The sequence below is a fragment of the Trifolium pratense genome, linkage group LG4 (genome assembly GCF_020283565.1).
Source record: "Trifolium pratense cultivar HEN17-A07 linkage group LG4, ARS_RC_1.1, whole genome shotgun sequence".
NCBI classification, from domain to species: domain Eukaryota; kingdom Viridiplantae; phylum Streptophyta; class Magnoliopsida; order Fabales; family Fabaceae; genus Trifolium; species Trifolium pratense.
In genome coordinates, this window is record NC_060062.1 from 48,106,116 (window position 1) to 48,125,644 (window position 19,529).

Genomic DNA, 19,529 nt, shown 5'->3' on the forward strand with positions numbered 1-19,529 from the left:
GTATAAAATTGTTTTACACTATCTATATAATCACATTCAATCATCATAATTATAAATTTATAATTATCATTTGGGAAAGAAAAAAAGAGAATTGGTACCACCATGTGGGTTTTTATTCATAGCTGACGTGTTTAGCCCATGTTCTAATTTATTTTTTCACCTACATTTTCAGCAGGCTGGGTCCAGCCCAAAAACTAAATTATCGATAATCAAAGATATCAATAGCAATAAGCCAATAAAAGAACCTAATGTTTAATAGTTACGGATCTTAAAAAAAAAAGAAGTCTAGTACATTGGGACACATACATGCATGGATAATTCAAAAGGAAGTTTTTACCCATGATTTAAATAGAATTGAGTATTTGACAAAATTACAATCATTCTTGTCAAATTTATGAATCCAAGCATGATTGCTAGTACGTAGTATTTATCCCTATGTTGTAGAAAAATTAAAATTGTGAATCCAAGCACGAAATGACACTGTGAGGACATTTCCTCGAGCAATTCCTTGAAAATTTTCGAGGAATTTCCTCTCCTTAAAAAGTTTGGCCAAAAATTCCAATTTTTTTTGTAGTGAACGAGTCAACTCCCCCCAAACAAAACCAAACCTAACACGCATATTCAAACCATAAAAAGAGCAAAACTCCTCAACCTAGTAGACAACCCAACAGACTTAAGAAATGACAATCCTAATAAAAACTGACAAGCCAACTAAAGACTATCTCTATAGATAAATGTACGTTTGCATTACCCATTGTAGAAAATGCAAATGGTATATATGCCAAAGAAATTAAAAATAAAAATTCAATTTGCATTATAACAAATTCAAATTGAATGTATTTCTTATTTTTTGAATGATAAATATAATATATATAAAAGATCAAAACTATCAGAGTTCAAATTGATTCTATCTACAAAACATACAAGAAAACTGTTATCAATTAGATCAAGTGTTATCTAATTAATTAGGTACAAACCCTTCATTAATTAATTAAGTACAAAAAACCCTATTATACAATTTTACAGATCACTACACCTAGCTAGCCAGCCAGCTGATGAGATCATGATGACACATAATGCTACAATTTCTCAAACCATATCCCCTTCTTCTTTTCCTTCCATAAAATGCAAATTAAAGAAGCTAAAAAAGGAATATCATAGAGAAACCAAAATAGAAAGAAAAAAAAAAGTTTTCTTTTGATGATCTAGTATATAATAATATCATAATTTTGATTTTATAATAATTAAACAGCCACCTATAAATAATAAATATGTATTATTATTATTATTTATGTGAAGTAATAATTATAATAGATGAAAATAAAAATTAAAAATTAAAAATAAAAAATTAAATGCCTCCAAAGTCTGTAAGAGAGAAAGGTGGTGATGTTTTGTCTGGCAAATTTCCTGCATGACGTAGCCCTAAAGTGAGTGACACGTCACCAGAAGTAGTGGTCCCAAATCTAATGAGTGTGTCAGCTGAAGTGGACCCATATTCACCTGTAACAAAGCTTCCATGTCGACACGTGTCATCAATATTCATTGAATCGGAGATAGGTGGCGCCACCTCAGATACGGTGGTTTTTTGGGTGGCAGATTGGTTTTCCGAGAAGGGTAATTGTCTATTACTATTTATTATTGGTGTAAGTGATGGGTCATTTTCATTGGCATTGATAGTAATAATATTGTTGTTGGATCTCTTGTTGTTACTAGTAGGTTGTGTTGTTGTTGTTGTTGAAGGTGGTGTTGGAGTTTGTGCAATATTTGTAGTTGTAGATATGTGACCACTAGTGATGTTGTTGTTGCTTGTACTGGTTTGATGATTCTTGTTATTATTTTCTTGATGATCTTCTTCATCTCTTTCTGATGATGCTTCAGCTTCTTTAAGTTCTTGTTGGTACATATCTTCTACCATGGGTTTCCACAAACGAACTCTAGCATTAATGAACCAGTTTGATACCTGAACATTTAAACAACAACACACATGTTTAATGTACTAGCTAGCTAGCTATGCAGTCTAATTGTCTACATCTCATTTACTTTTATATATTTCATCTTATTTAACTCAAGAAAATTGTAAACTAAGAATTTCATTATCCATGAGAAAAAGTAGTGGACCGGACAAAATACGGGGTATCATTCGCCTAAGGCCCAACTTGTTTAAGTGGACTGTTCGCCCACAGACGATGAATGGTCCATCAGGATATGGAGGGCCTGGTCAAGAAATTTTTCCAAAATATATAAGAAAGGAGTAAGGATAAACTCTGTCAAACCCCTTGAGACTGAGTACCAAAATTATAGATCACGTGAGATATATATTCCCTAAAAATGCAAAACGGTCATCTCCATATCTTGGCGAGAATATCTCACCCCAAACCGTTATTCATAGGCCTAGGTCCTTCTTCATTTCTAAAGAATAATCACTTTCTAATACCTAGACCTAGAATCTCTTCTAGCCAAGTTATAAGGTAAAATTTATCTTGAAATTTAAATCCACCTCAAAAGGTAATTAAATCTAAAAATTTGAATGTTTGATAAGGAAATTTTTGGCTGTGACAGTCATGATCTTTAAAATAATGGCACAATTTTGGCATGCAAAACTCGAACTATGCAATTGATTTTGACCTCCAGTTATAATTTTCAACAAAGTTGAAAGTACATTCAATAATTCAATTGTGTTGTACGCTTTAAGTATAAAGGAAACATAAAAGACTACTTTCTTTCAATTCAGTTTGTCCCTCTACAACATGTATATGGTATTGATAAAATTACTCAATTTCATTAATAAATTGTAAAATCTTATTAACCTTACATTAACATGTATATGATATGAATCCTTACATTATCAAAATATAAAATATATTTTAAATTTTTTAAATTTATTATTCATGTGGATTCTTGAAAATACTTAAGGAATACAAATTTTATCATACATTTTGTCGCAACTTATTTATTTTCTAGGTCAATCTAATATGAATCTCTTAAAAAACCGGTCAAAGAGATACCGATAGTATGTTTAGCAAATTTAAATTTTAAAATAATAAAAGATGAATAATAGATACAATACTTTATTAAAATATATTGAAAATAGTAAATGTATCCTATTTTCTAAAAAATATATAATCATTGATATTATGTTAAAATCTGTTCTTAATTGTTGTGTTGAAGTAGCTCTAGTACTTGTTATATATGACAAAGAAATGACAATAAATATGAATGCGTATGAACAAATTTTTCTTAGAATTTTAAGATATAGGGACAAAGTTTTGTATGTGCCTATGGATTGTACACTGTGTTGTCCTTCCTCATATATCATCACTGACTATTATAGGTGTAAGCATATACATATGGGGTAAGATATTACTGTAACATGTAGTATATTTTAACCAAAATATATTTTAACTTCTACTTATATTTTAAATTAGAGTACACTATAGTTTCCACTTGCCAAGGTAAATATTTTTTGACCAAATACATTTTAAATGTTTTATCAAACAGGTGTTTATATTTAAGAATAGAAAGAGTATAGTTAAGTCATAAAAAAAAAAGAAAAAGATAGAGTATAGTTGTTATGCGAAGTTATGCCTCTGACAAATTTTTGTACAAATTAAAGAAGACATAAATTATTAATAATTCAGATAGAAAATATTTACTACTATGTGAAAGTAAAAGAAAAACGAAGTTGCATATGAATACTTAATATTGCATTAATTGGGTGACTAGAGAGGGTATAAACATGAAAGGAATTTACCACGACGAGACAATAAAATCAAGAAATGATCATTTATTTTCCTTATTTATTGTCCCTATTGTATAGTTGGGGGGAAGTGAATCCAATATATATGAGAGAGAAAATGCTTGTTATAAGGAAAAATTGAAAGATACTCTCAAAAATACCTAAAGTTTCGATAATTTGTTTACGAGTTCTGTATCAGATGAAAGCATTATTGTATGTTTGAATGATCGGTGAATTTGATAGAATTATATTACATGCCAATATAATTTTAATGTTTGAATAAAATTACAATTTGTTTTGCCAAATTGACTATAACTTCAAAATATGAAATTCTATAATTTTTGTAAAAAAGGAAACAAAAGAAAAGACAAGAAACCTAAAAATTTTTTAAAAAAAGTTGAAAAAGAAGAAAAAGGAAGAAACATAATAATAAATGATAAAGAGGATGTTGGTTTTTGTGTTTGTATGAAAGGAAGAGAAATAATAAAGAGAGGAAAAAACCAAAGAAAAACAAAACCCAACAAAACAATGTACTCCCTCCGTCCCAAAAAGAATGACCCAGTTGACCGAAACACGCATGCCAATGCATAACTTTGGCGACTAATATCTTTAATTGTATAATAGTAAAAATTATAAAAAATTGATATTTTGAAAATACTCATCGAGACGAATCTAACAACATCTTATATGTTAATATTTATTTTTATTTATTAGTAGAAAAATATGGTCAAAACAATATATATGAATAGTGCATATATTCAAAATGGGTCATTCTTTTTGGGACGGAGGGAGTAAGTTGCAAATGGTCCCTTCTCTTCTCATTTCAATTCTCATCACATCTCTTCCATCATATTTCATTACTTTATTTTATCTTATTATTATGCATGTGGTCCGTGCATGTAATCAATCAATTATATATATATATAATTTTAACAAAAAAAATAATTGTCTTATTCTTCTTCTTCTCTCAATTTGATTGTGGAAAGCTAAGAGTGGAGGGGACGAACCTGATTTCTGGAAAGGCCAGTCTGTCTTGCTAAGAGATGCTTATCTGCATCGCTAGGGTACCTGAGGAAAGAGACCAGAAAATGACATTACAATCCTTTCCCTTAATTGTATAAACATATATTCACCTTTCTCTTAATATTACTATCAAAATTTCATAACCTTTCTTTCTGTCTGTCTACTCTGGCGTGAGAATCTATGAATCAATCAATATTCAATGAATTCATTACTACTAACAACAAATAAAGAAAGATCCTATTCTCATAATAACTGCCAATTTATTTACCACAAGTATAGTAAATTTCTGCAATCACTTTTCCTACTTTATCATGTTGTTAGTAATAAATTAGTTGCAATTAATTAAAACAAGTGAACGAAGAGTTCATGCAGTGTAATGGTTTTTCGGTAAGACGTCTGGTTATCTCTACATATAATACGAGTGGGTGGTGGAATCCGTCCAGCATTTTGGCCGATGAGTAGTGTACGATTGGCTCATTGGATCGAGTGGTACTTGGTTTGTAGGTTGGGTGGTTTATGTTGCCCTACTCGATAGAGCATGTTTCTGGTTTCGTTTGTTTAGCCAATGTTTGGTATCACGGTGAATATGTCAGAATTACTACGATGACTTACCATGATTTTCCATAAGCTACGTACATAGTGTAACTTTGGAAAAAATTACGGTGAATCATTGTGATTCTGACATATCGACCGTGTCCGTGATATCAAACTAGTTTGGCTTCGGTTGTTTCCTGGGTAGCTAGGTGTCTTGGTCGTGAGTAGAGCTGTTAAAACAGGCTACCCGACCAAAAACGTTTCGCCCCAAATGGGTTTCAGGTTAATTGATAATGTCTATATTGTTAGATTGAACAATGAATATTTTTATCTGAGTTTAAACCCAAAATTTCAGTGTTGCATATGAATTTTAATAGTGTTAGTAACTTTGTCTAAAAAAAGACTTGATGCAAATGCAATGCACATACTGTATACAGTAAATGCTAGTATTATATCTTTACAGCTTTTAACTGGAGAGTTATTAACATCCAGGGTGTCTGCAATATTAATGACTGTTGCTTATATTATGACTTTTAGATTCTCTCTTTGGGATGGGGGAGATGCTTTTCCCTCTGCAACTCCTTTTTCCTCTTAATTCGTTAATTAACAGAAACTGTGCTACTTTACTTTTCTATACTACACCAAATATTGATCACGGTATCTTTCTATATCGTACCTTGTGTTAAGCTTTATTGCAATTTATTATAAAATTAATAAATATATCATATTATGTCACGGTATGTATATACACTTCTTGGTCATAATCTTGCAATCATTAACTGTTTTTCATCTTCTTTCAAGTCTAATAAATCACAATTATTATTATGAGTTGTTGAATTATAATAGTAGTAGGTTTCCACCCATGCAACTTATCAGTTATCTTACCCTAGCTTTTGAGTGTTTGGATCCTTCGACTCCTATATTTATGTGGTGCTACAATTGTAGAGACCCTTAGGGAAAGAAAAAAAAAGTTTATCTCATTAAATCTAATAATCTCTACTCCTGCATCTCTACGACGCAGGAGCCATAGGAGATCTAAATTCCTAAATTCTTTCAAAATCTTCTAAAAATAAAATTACAAAACACACTCTAAATTTAAGGCGTGCAATTGAATTTTATTCTCAAATTCAATCTCTAATGTAGTTGTTGTAGAGTAGTTGGATATGAGTGCAGTTTGCACTCAAATCCAACAACTTAAAACCATTACATCAAATATAATCTTTGGAAAGGAAAGTCCAAACCGTCAACTCTATCGTTGCACCACTGATGCAACATCCAATTTTTTTATCCTTTACTCTTAATGAGATTTTAAATTATGATAGAAGTATCAATTGTTTCACTATACTTGATATTGCATATAATCGCAATCAATATAAGTAATGTTGTGTTGTTAAAGTAGTTCAGATTATAATTACGATCTCTTTTCATACTGTCATTTTATTCTAAGGAGTATTTATTGTTAAACAAATTTAAAATAATATGAAGATATATTGTTTTTGAATGACAAATTTTTATGTTAGCTTTTTTTTTTTGTCATTGTCGGGACTTGACACTGAATCTTCAATTCCTTAATTCTTATCTTAACCAACTCAATCAGTTGAGCTATCCATCCCACGATACGTAAGTCAAGTGAGTCAAATCATGGTATATATCAGATATGATATGACTTGTTTGGTATGCAATGTAGTATTAATGAACTAACCATAACAATAATGAGAGTGAGAGAGAGAGAGAGAGAGAGAGAGAGAGAGAGAGAGAGAGAGAGAGAGAGAGAGAGAGAGAGAGAGAGAGAGAGAGAGAGAGAGAGAGAGAGAGAGAGAGAACGTACGGGTGAAGAAAATGCTCAAAAAGCCAAGCTCTCAAAATATTGACAGAACGTTCAGGCAAACCTCTTTGTGGTCTCCAAGCTTCTTGTTCCATCATCCCCATTTGATGAAACGCTCTTTGTTGTCTTAAACTTTGTTCAAGCAATTTAAGTCTTGGTGTTTCTCCTTTAGTCAAACCTGAGGTCCCCACACCATCTTTCTCTCCTAATAACTCACAACTGTGTTTCAACTGTGCTGTTATTGCATCCTTTAAACAACGAAAATGGCGTGACATTGCTTTTTGTGCTAATGCTGTGTATGGAACTGCAGCACCATATCCCATTACTAAGTCAAATGAGTTCACTACCATTTGCATTTGTTCACAGTAATGACTGTATCTTCTGTCCACCTGTAAACAAATATATGTTTTATTAATTATTATATCATATCAATATCATAAATTCTTCGATACATATTTTATTTAAATATTGACCGATACATTTTTAAGATAAATAATTCTGATGAGTTCACAAATATTAATCTATTAATTTGTAGACCTATCAGAATTATTCATCTCAACTGTGTATCGGTATATATTTAGTGTACTAAAATGTTCACTTAGATTAATTCGGCGCATGCACGTGCTCATTTACTACTCATCATCCCATCGTGTGGTTTGTAATAAAGCTACATGGATCAACCAACCTACTTAATTAATTATTTTATATGCCGACTAATTAATCCATGCAATGCTACAAAAAAAAAAAAAGTAAACATGATGCAAATTGTGAAATAAAATCATTTAAATGTACAAATTTGCACTGATTTTATATGCCGACTAATTAATCCATGTAATGTACAAATTTGTTTTTAACTTCCCACCATTTAAGTATTTGAATTTGGTGAGACATTTAATTATTAAAAAGGAGATAGGAAAAAGTATAAATATGTGGAAAGAGAGATTATCTATTCTCAAACAAATTTTATACCATATAGTATTTTTTTTTTTTACTAGCTTAATTATATGTAGAATTTTCTTTATTTATATGTAAGATGTAATGTTGTTAAAAAATTATAAATAAAATATAAAAAAGTGGAAACTTAGGAATGTGTAAATTTTACTATGAACAGTGAAATGTGAATGTGAGTGAAGAATGTGCTAGTGTTAATTTCTCTTAAATGAAATTTAAGAACATTTAAGTAAAGAAAAGACATTTCTCCCGATACCTCCCAATTTAGTGACATGAGATATTAAGAATGACAATCACTTGAAATATTAATATGTGATGTTTATGGATATGAGATGATGATAATGCAATTCTAACAACTTTGCTACGTAGTACTACATATGATTGGGAGGTGACTGAGTGCCTTCTTTTCTGTTTTGTTTGGTCAGTCTTAAAATTAATAATCAGAAGAAACGTCATTTCTTGATGGACGTATTCTCATATAGTAGTTGATTAGATTAGAGAAACAGTACTCCTCTGGTCTTATATACAAGTAAAAAAATTTTTTTTTATATAATTAATGTATTTAGTGTATACTATAAACTAAATACATTAGTTGTTGAATAATTTAAAAGTAAATTTTTGCTTATATATGAATCCGAACAAAGTATAGTGCCGTGTCTTATTTTTATCACTTTCACCAAACTACTTTTCTTTTTCAAGAAAAAAAAATTAAAAAATGCTAGTAGTAGTACTATATAAAATGAAATCTTCTCACCAATAGAATCTTAAGATTAAAAAAAAGTTTTTGATTAAAATAAGGATCAAATCCTTACCAACTGATCCTAAGTTGTGGAACCCTACTAGCTATAGAAGCCGGCTTTTGCCTTTCTGAAATTCAAGATACTCACTAGAGGACTAGTATATATGTGTGTTTTATTAATGGATTATTTTAATTAATTAATCATAATTAAAGAAAAATTAACAAAGATATTTTTTAGACCTTGACTCTTGATGAATGAGAGAAGGTAAGAGAGAGAAAGAATAGAGAGATAGAGAGAGAGAGATTACATGCCTCGTCAAGCATTGTTAGAAGTTTGACCTTCCTTCTTTGATGCTCAATCCTATCAGCTGGTGACAAAGGTGAAACATCTTTTGAAGAAGATGAAGAAGCACCACCAACACTACCACCACCACCGCCACCGCCGCCGCCTTGATTTGAATTAGGGTTTGATAATTGTCTACTAAATTTATTCTTCTTGAATTGACCCCTTCCAACACTACAAAACTCTTCAAGCAATTCTTGAGCAGCTTTAACATACTTTGAATTTCTCAACACATTAACAACACCTAATGAAGAAGGAGAAGATGATGAACCAAATCCAACATGTCCATGATGAATATGATTAATTTGTCCTAATCCAGTTCCTTGTAAATGATGATGAACACCACCAATGTTCTTGTAAGAAGTTCCTACTCCTCCGGCTCCACCTTGATTGTAATATAAAAAACCAGCAGGGTCACCCATTCTTAATTCATCTGAATGATGTTGTTGTTGTTGTAAGGAAGAAGATAAAGATAATGAAAGACCTTGTCCTTCAACAACACTTGCAATCTCAGGTTGGTTATTGTTGAGTTGATGATGATGATGATGATGATGACTTGTTGTTGCTCCTCCTCCTGCTCCTTCTTGTCCCCATGTGAATTGACCAAATGACCCTCCGGTGGTTCCGGAGTTAAAACCTTGAAGATTTGTTGTTGAAGGATTTGGAAGTAACATGTGAAGAGTTGAAGAATTAGTAGATGGTGGAGGAGAAGGGGATCTGGTGGTTTGTGGATTCATGAGAAAAAGCTGCATGGCAGCTGCTGACTCAGCATTTATGTTTGACATCTGATGATGATGAAATATGCTGCTGTTGCTGCTGCTACTGTCACGGTTATTATTATGATTTTTTGAATCTGTTAAAATTGATTGTCTGTTACCGTACCAGTCATTGGAATTGGTTATTCCATGTGGCGGTGGTGGTGTTCGTGTGGATGCCAGTTGTTGTTGCTGCTGTTGTTGTTGCTCTAATAATTCAGCTGCAGAAGAGGCGCCGTGAGGGAAATTGAACATCTCAGACAACATTCCGGTTGTTTCATAAACCGGGAGAGCTTCTTGTTCTTCTTCTATACCGCCGATTAAAGACGGTTGTGGTGGTGGTTGTTGTTGTTGTTGTGAGTCGAAGCCATGTAGTCTGACTTTGTCTCTTTGAATTTGTTGTTGTTGGTGGTTTGGTGAATTGTTGGTTTCTAATGGAGTGTTCGACCTCTCGAATCCGTTCGAGAAGTTGAAAATTCCTTGCTGGTGGTGGTGGTGATAATCTTGTGACATAGAATTGGTTGAATTTTGAGACTTTTGTAAGATTGAATTAAAGGAAGAATTATGATATTGGTAAGTGTTTGATGAATTTGAGAAAGTTGAAGGAATTGATGATTGTGTTGTTGCTATTCCCATCTTAACATCTTCATCATAAACTTCACCATTATTATCTTTTGCTTTCAAATTCAATTGAATTGATCAATAAAAAAAGATCGATCGGGCTCGGACATAAACAAATCTGTAAAATTAAACATTAAACATCATATATAATTGATGAAAGAAAAATATATAGAATTTTTTTTTTTTCATTTCATCATTTTCAACATTTGTTATATCATCTTATGTTACATATATATAGAGAGAGATATTAGACACACATGTAATATTGTACCTTAAAGATGAAGAAGAGTATGAAAGGATGAAGAGTTTTCAAACATCCTTTTCACTTCTGAGAAATTGAAAGCTTCTTGAATTCTTTCTTCTCTCTAACAAGGCACACTCACATATGCACTCTCTCTCTCTCGTCTCTTTCACTTCTTTTTCTTTCTCTTTGTTGCTCTTTGCAGTTAGTGTACTGTTGTCTTTGCAATAACCTTATGGAAAAAGAAAGATGGAAAATTATATATATAGCATAGAATTATAAAAATTAATAAAAATGGTGGATTCGGAGGGGACTTATATATCTCTCTCAAATAAACGCAGTGAGAGGGAGAGAGAGAGAGAGATAGAAAGAGAGAAGAAAGAGAAGAGGTCGTTGTTTCTCACTCTTGTTTGATCTTCACTACCTCCTTTAGTATTTTTCTCCCACCAATAATGTCTTTTTATATTTACATTTCTTCTAATTCTTCACTATCACACAAAATTAACATATGTGGTAGTAATAGATTGCAAGCCAATAACAAAATATATTCATGCTCTACAATTACCATAATAACCTTGCAAATATAAAAAAAATGGAATTAAAAAATTGAGGATCATTGTGGAAGAAGACTAAACTTTTCTAGTCTCAAATAAGGGGATTTAGATTTGTTATGTAGTAATATCACAAAGATAATCTCGGTTATTGATTTAAAATTAGACGATGCAAATTATATATGTATCAAACAATTACATTTATTTATATCGGACGATTGAGGTTGTAGTTGCATTGTCGAAATTATAGTAAGGAATCATTTTTTCAAAGAAGGAACCGTCTAATATGGACACAGACAAAACAGGACAGGTCTAGACCAAGATCCACAAGCTATAAATCACGAGAAGGCAAAAAACAAGCCCATATTCCACCAAGACCACCAGTCCCCAGAATCACCACACATGACTCCTACGGTTCCAGTACAAAATATGTTGTCCCTCCCACTCATAAAGAGAGCAAGGCTAGCAGGGTTTGACGCTATCAACTAGATATTCAACCGATGAAGATCCCTTGAAAAGATTAAGTCATCCCGAAAATTTCAGATCGACCAAATAACAACATGTCAGATTAACAACCACCGTAAGTGAGCTCTCCTACCTATTTGTTTTACTATAAATGATAAATGTTCACCTTTTGACTATTTTTTCGAGGGTCATATTAATTAATCACCTTCAAATAAGAGAATATTTATGAGGTTCGATAATATGGACGATGCAAAGGTGAATCTTAATATCTTTAATAAATTTTTTGTTTTTTATTAAAAAATGTAAGACTCCATTTTATAATAATATGTGAGAGGTTCATTTTAGATATTTAATGATCTAATATTTTTTTCTCATTTATTTTCTAATAATATTATTTCATTTATTATATGCTTGACAGCCAAGATAATATGAACAGAATATTGGAATTTATGTTAAAGAAAATATTTTCTGAAGATTTTATTAGGGTTGGATTTGGTGTTGTAAAATATATCTATGAATATGCCATTGGAAGTGTTGGATTTTATTGTCATTTGAATCCGTCCTTTGGAAACCAACACAAAATTATACGAATAAAATAAAGATAAGGTCAGTACAAAGTCATCTCAATGATCCAAACTACCCCATCTTTTTTATTATGTTGAAATGACCATAATAACCTAGGTAATCATTGCAAAGGGAGACAATAAGGAGCAAGGTTAATTTGGTGATTTAAAAATTAAATTGGTACAAAATTAATTTATGAATAGATTAATAGGTGAAGTGAGATAGGAAATGAGAAATTGATAAATTAGGAAGGGTAAAGGAAATTGAAAGATGGCACGTGCCATTGGATGGGCAAAATAGACAAGTTAGGTTTAATTGTGTGGGAGACATAGTTTCTGAAAAGCACCCATAACCGCTTTAAGGTTTGGCACTGTCACTGATGGTCATGTTCATTTTCTATTTTGGTGAAGCCTTTGATTTTTACAGGTGTTTTTTATGTTTCGCCTTCTTTAACTTGCATTAATTATCATCTTGGAATCGTGTTAACTGTTAATTTTAACTTCTAATCATTTATAACTATGTTAATTTTAAAAAAACTATGGATAATGTTAGCTTTTACATTTTGGGTTACCTCATAAAAAAGTTAGTAGTATAATAAGGTGACATTTATACACTTTAGGTTATTTTACATATGTTAAAATTTGTAAATATTTATAGAATATAGCACTTTTATAGAATTATTCTTATTAACCAATGTCTATATGCATAATATAATTCAGTTTATATAGTTGCATGAATATGGGCGGATTCACACATAAATTATCGGTTTGTATTTTTGGTCAAAAAATCAAATTAAATTTATTAAGAAGTTATTTTTAAAATAGCCGTAGTAACTAAATTTATAAAGAAAATGATTTATCATTCATTTGTTGAAAATGAGCTAAAATCACATCATTAATAAATGTACATCACTTTCTATAAAAATTACGGGATGATCATTTAATCATTGATCACACCAATGTTTTAAGAACCGGACCGGACCGGCCGGTTCAACCGGTTCGACCGGGAACCGAACACAGCAGCGGTCCGGATGAGTGCTAAGAACCGGTAGTCTGTGGAACCGGAAAAAAAACCGTTTTGAACCGTTCGGAACCGTCCTGAACCGTCCAAACCGTTGAACCGGGGGCGGTTTTAAAAAACCGGCCGGTTCGGAATCTACTTTAAAAAATAAATAAAAAATCATTTTTTTCCCTGTTTATTGTTTCTTTTCGGCGTAATAGATTCCTAAGAGAAAAGGATAAAAAAATGATAAAAGAAAAATATACCAGATCTTGAAAGAAAAACATATTACATACTTTCATCCACAAATAACACAAGCTGACATGGTTTTTGTTCTTGAAAAAGATGATTATGTTTTGATTCATATTTCATGAGAGGATAACTCAACAATATGGAACTAGAGTAAATAGAAGAAGGATTGGGAGAAGAAGAAAAGATAGAAAAAAAAAAAAGAAAACAAGGAAAGAAAAAAGAAAAAAGAAAGAAAACAAGGAATGGAGGATGGAAATGGTGGGTGGCGGCTTACTATGCTGCTACTTACTTTTTCATTTTATTAATTCTAGGGTTTGTTAGTAGTTAGTAGTAGTAGTTTGTCTAGTTATATAAGTGGGCTTGGGCTTAAAAGTATTGATGTTTGATAAAAATAAAAGTTTAGAATATATCACACTAATAAGCCTAAATAATAACATTACTAATTTAGTAAAAAAAAAATTACTAATTAGTTCATTTCCATATTATTATTATAGAATAATTATATGAACGGTTCAATGGAAACGGTCCAATAACGATTGAACCGGTTAGACCGATTGACCCTTGAACCGGAGGTCACAACGGTTCGATCTCCGGTCCGGTTCTTAAAACATTGGATCACACATCTTGTTTCAAATTAAAAGTAATACAATTAGTGGAAGAAATGGAAAAATAAAGAGTTGTCCATTGGAGGTCGGGTTGTAATTATAAAATCAGTCTTGTCTGCACTTTCAGTCTACTTTCTCTCTTTCTTCAAGTATCATCTCTAAACTAGAATCTCTCTTCAAACAGTTTCTTTGGGTGTGGGGGGGTAGTGATGAGGAAGAGAAAAAAATTAATCGGGTAAGTTGGGATAAAGTTTGTAGACCATTAGATGAAGGAGGTTTGGGAATTAGAGACTTGAGAGCTTTTAATTGTACCCTGTTAGGAAAATGGGTATGGAAAATGAGAACAGAAAGAAATGGTCTATGGTATAGAGCCTTAGTAAAAAGATATGGGTTGAGAGCTTTGGAATCTAGAATAGGAGGATAAGGTGTGACATTTGGTGGAATGACATTTGTAACTTAGACTTAGCCGGTCGAGAGACGTCAAATATTTATGAAGTTAGAGAGGTTTATAAGGACCTTTTGTCGGTATCACCGAGTTCTTCTATAACAAGTTGGTCAAAGGCTTGGCACAAATCGGTACCGAAAAAGGTATCTTGTTTGGCATGGAGACTATTTCAAAACAAAATAGCCGCTAAAGACAACCTTCATAGGTATGGCATCCTTGGGCAGGGATCCTTAATGTGTGATGGCGGGTGTGGGAGGGAAGAATCAGTTTTTCATTCATTTTTTGAGTGTCCAAAATTTTCACGTGTTTAGTATTATATTTGTCATTGGATTGAGATATCTTCTGCATTCCAAAACGAAGGTTTGTCCCATTTTCCACAGTTCGAAGGCCTGATCGACGGTGGTAGAGAACTCGCTAGACGAGCTATGGTGATTTGGTTCGCTTGTATTTGGAATATTTGGAAAACAAGAAATGGAAAGGTTTCCCATAACAAGGAAATTTGTGTTCAGAAATTGCTAGAAGAGGTGAAAGTGACCTCTTGGAACTGGTTGAATTTTAAATCAAACAGATTTGGTTATGATATTGGCTCGTGGTGCTTAAACCCCGAGGGATTGTCTTGGTATTCGTGAAGCCTGAATTTTAGATTGTTGTTGCGTTTGGTTGATTCGTGGCGCTTTAACAAGGACGGTGAGGTTGTGAGCAGAGCAGGTTTATTTTGACCCTAGGTTTAGATTGACACAAGTCTTTCTTTTGAGAAAGTGGGTCTTCTTGATTGCATCTCAAAATCCTTGTCCGGATGGCTTTGGATCTGTCGTTGATGCATTATAGCATCATCGTCGTTGATCCGGTAGCTAGTTAGTGACTTGAAGCTAGATCTTAAGATACCCATTTTTCTCATCCCATCTTGTGCTAGGCCGCAGTTTTGTAGCTCAAATCTTGTATGTGCTGGTGCTCATCTTTGGGGTTGCGCAAGTTAGGCGTTTTTGCAAAGTTCTTGTTATAGTTGTCCTCAGGTTGTTGGTGCTTGGATGATGTGCTCAAATCTAGACAGTCTTGGTCCTCTGCTGGTATGCATTATGATAGGGAACATTTTATTGTGTGCCTTTGTTTAATTTAGAAGACTTTGGATCGTTGCTATTATGTAGCAGGTTCAGTTCATTTCTAGAAGTGGGTTCTTATTGCAGTTTGGCTTGGAAGTTAAGTCTTGGTAGACAAGCATTTGGTGACCTTAATTATTTGGTGCTTGTATTTGTAAAGTTGTGGTGAACTGGTGCTTTGTATTTTTATCCTTCAAAGCATGTCTTGTGCCTTGTTGGAGTATCGTTTAATAATATTTTCTTTTGCTTTTTTTTTAAAAAAAAAATACAAATAGTGCAATGAATTCTAAAAATATTTCAATTTCAATGAATCCACCTAATGTTTCAAATTAACACTAATGATAGTAATGCAGTTACGATATATATATATATATATATATATATATATATATATATATATATATATATATATATATATATATATATATATATATATATATATATATAAATAATATTATTTGTCATTCAAAAAGACAAAAAGTAATGCAGTTACTAATCTTTCTATAAATATTTCAATGTTATGTACAATTTTAATTTTTCAAAACCAAAAACCACATAAATCCACAAAGAATCGTTACCAATTTACTAGAAACCTAGTAAAATTACCTTTGGTGACCACAACGTGCGACAATTGTAGAACGAAGATTCTAAAACCATGGAGAACGGAAATGTAATTACTAATTTTTGGGGAAAACTGGAAAGACTGTCATCATGATGAGAGGAAAAATAGGGGAAAGATTGAAATTAAGACCAAGAGGATATATGAGCCGGAAAGTGTTTTTGCCAACAAATAATTTGTCTCTATTCATAATTATTTAATTTTTTTTATTTTAAAATTGGGCTGGTCTTGTGTTGCTATAGCCTATAGCCACACCTAGCCTCAACATAGGTCCGCCCATGTGCATGAACATTTGATATGTAAGCACGCATGTTTGAATATGAGATTTTCAACTTTTCAATATTTATAATGTTTGTGAATTTTGCCATTACATTCTTTAAAACAAAAAAGAATGTAAAGTGACACTAATTCAAACCTATGATCGAAATTCACTCTAAGAAAATTGCTTTTGAAAAGTTCATCTTAAGGACTGACACTAATTCAAACCACTGAAACACCACTTTCATAGTCCATAAATTCTTAACTATAAATTTTCCTATCAACAGAGTGGTATCTGCATATTGAAAATAGGATACCACTATATTCGAGCTTCCCACTTCAAAGAATCTTATAGAGATTGTCTTTGACATTAAATTAAGCACCAATTAACCAATACTTTGACCCAATAAATCTCCTTGTTTCAAACCTTTACGAATGTTTGTCTAATCAATAGGAGAACCATTGACAAGAACCAGTTAGCTACTGGAAAAAACACATCAACTGGTCAAAGGTTACAAGACGAATTTTAGTAAGGAAATCTTGAATCTGAAGAAGATCAGAAGCTAGCAAGTCAGATTTTGATGAGTCAGGATCTTAAAAAAGTAGCTTTTGAAGAATGTTGCCTCTGAATAGCATAGAAGTTGAAGGACACGTTAGCATAAAAAACTTCTGAAGTGTCACTATCAAGACCAGAGTCAATTTTGTCTCCTTCTGATCACGTGCAGTATCAAACAAACTACTCAAAGACTGTTGAGTATGGTTCATATATGCATCAGGAAGAGGCTGGGGGCGGCCAAGGAGCTGAGCTAGCGGAGCGAAGCTCCGGCCGCCCCCTGCCCATATGGGCTTTGACCAGATGTTTTGGGGGGCGCTAGGGGGGTGCGGGGGGCGATTGCCCCCCGCGGTATGGTGCAGGGGTATTTTCGACATTCTATTATTATTATATATACCGCTTGTAACACTGAAACCCTAATTCATTCTTTCATCTAATAGAAACGGGCTGTAGCGAATTCTGCAGCCGGAGACGTACCTAAGGGGAACTCCGTTATCAAACTTCTTGTGTTCTTATTGTTTGCAATTTCGTTATTATTACCTTCTCTTACTATTTGTGCACAACAATTGGTATCAGTGATGACGCTTAATCCTGCGAAATTCGAAGTGGCAAGGTTCGACGGGACGGGCAATTTCGGATTATGGCAGAGAAGGGTTAAGGATCTGTTGGCGCAACAGAGTCTACAGAAGGCGTTGCGCGAGACGAAGCCGGCAGACATGGACGACACCGAATGGACAGAGATGAAGGAGAAGGCTGCGGGTTTGATACGTTTGTGCGTTTCAGACGAGGTCATGCATCATATCCTTGATCTAACAACTCCGAAGGAAGTTTGGGATAAATTGGAGAGTCAGTACATGGAGAAATCGCTTATGAACAAGTTGTACGCGAAAAAACGGTTGTACAGTCTCAGGATGGAGGAAGGATCAAATTTGCAACAACACGTCAACGTTTTCCAAAACATTCTCACCGATCTGACGAGGCTTGGGGTTCAGATGGACGATGAAGACAAGGCAATCATACTGTTGTGCTCGTTACCAGATTCATACGACCACTTGGTGACTACCCTTACTTACGGTAAAGAGTCTATTACTCTCGCTTCGATTAGTTCTGCATTGTTGTCTCATAATCAAAGGAGGCATAACACAGAGGGCGGTAGTCAAGGCGACGGTTTGTATGTGAAGGGCGGTTCAGATCGTGGACGGAACAAGGGTAACACAGGTCCTGCAAAGAAGAGGAATAAATCTAAGAACAGGAAAACAGCAGAGTGCTACGGTTGCAAACAGATTGGCCATTGGAAGAGGGATTGTCCAAACAGAAAGAAAGGGGCATCAACTTCAGCCAATATAGTTCAAACTGATGACTCTGGCAGTGAGGGAGACTTACTTTGTGTTTCATCTAGCAAGTGCACAGATGCGTGGATTCTTGATTCTGGTTGCTCCTATCATATGACGCCGAATCGGGAGTGGTTCACTACATTCAGGTCAGGCAGTTTTGGTTTTGTTTATTTGGGTGATGATAAAGCTTGTGCTATCACTGGAATAGGGCAGATTAAAATTGCTATGGATGATGGTGGTGTGCGGACACTGACTGATGTTCGATATATTCCAGAATTGAGAAAGAACTTGATCTCCTTAGGTACTCTACAGGCACATGGTTACTCATACAGGTCTGATGGAGATAGGGATATCTTGAAGGTTAGCAAGGGTGCATTGACAGTGATGAGAGCAAAGAGGACTGCAGGTAACATCTACAAGTTGTTGGGGCATACTGTTGTAGGTGATGTTGCGTCGGTTGAGTCTGATAATGATGCAACAAAACTCTGGCATCTGCGTTTGGGTCATCTCAGTGAACGTGGGATGATGGAACTTCATAAGAGGAGTCTGTTGAAGGGTGTTCGTAGCTGCAAAATGGATTTATGCAAATATTGTGTTCTTGGGAAACAGTGTCGTGTTCGGTTCAGACCTGGGAAACACAAAACAGAAGGGATTCTTGATTATGTACATTCTGACGTGTGGGGACCAACTAGAGAAGCATCCATGGGAGGGTCAAGGTACTTTGTCACTTTTACTGATGATTTTTCTCGCAAGCTTTGGGTTTATTTCATGAAGCACAAATCTGAAGTCTTTTCAAAGTTCAAATTGTGGAAGGCAGAGGTAGAGAATCAGACAGGCAGAAAAATCAAGTATCTACGGTCAGATAATGGGACAGAGTACACCGATTCACAGTTTCAGAAATTTTGTGAGCAACATGGTATTCAGAGGCATTTTTCAGTTCGCAAGACACCGCAGCAGAATGGTGTTGCAGAAAGGATGAACAGGTCTTTAACTGAAAGGGCAAGATGTCTACGGTTGAA

General features: G+C 33.6%; 1 protein-coding gene across 1 annotated transcript; it reads right to left on the reverse strand.

Annotated features, from left to right (window-relative positions):
- Positions 1-873: 873 nt before the first annotated feature.
- LOC123881659 (BEL1-like homeodomain protein 2) lies at positions 874-11,251 on the reverse strand. Its single transcript, XM_045930379.1, has 6 exons — positions 11,173-11,251; positions 10,799-11,000; positions 9,121-10,645; positions 7,122-7,507; positions 4,744-4,804; positions 874-1,960 (listed from the first exon to the last, which is right to left on the reverse strand). Exons 3-6 carry the CDS (start codon positions 10,540-10,542, stop codon positions 1,349-1,351), a joined length of 2,481 nt encoding a protein of 826 aa, XP_045786335.1. The 5' UTR covers positions 10,543-10,645; positions 10,799-11,000; positions 11,173-11,251; the 3' UTR covers positions 874-1,348.
- Positions 11,252-19,529: the final 8,278 nt, after the last annotated feature.

Bases quoted from the DNA above. Each gene is read 5' to 3' on its own strand.
- LOC123881659 (XM_045930379.1), bottom strand. From the start codon at position 10,542: ATGGGAATAGCAACAACACAATCATCAATTCCTTCAACTTTCTCAAAT. The intron at 7,508-9,120 runs GCATGTAATCTC...ATTTGTTTACAG, and splicing joins TTCTAACAATGCTTGACGAG to GTGGACAGAAGATACAGTCA. The intron at 1,961-4,743 runs GTTCGTCCCCTC...TTAAATGTTCAG, and splicing joins CTGGCCTTTCCAGAAATCAG to GTATCAAACTGGTTCATTAA.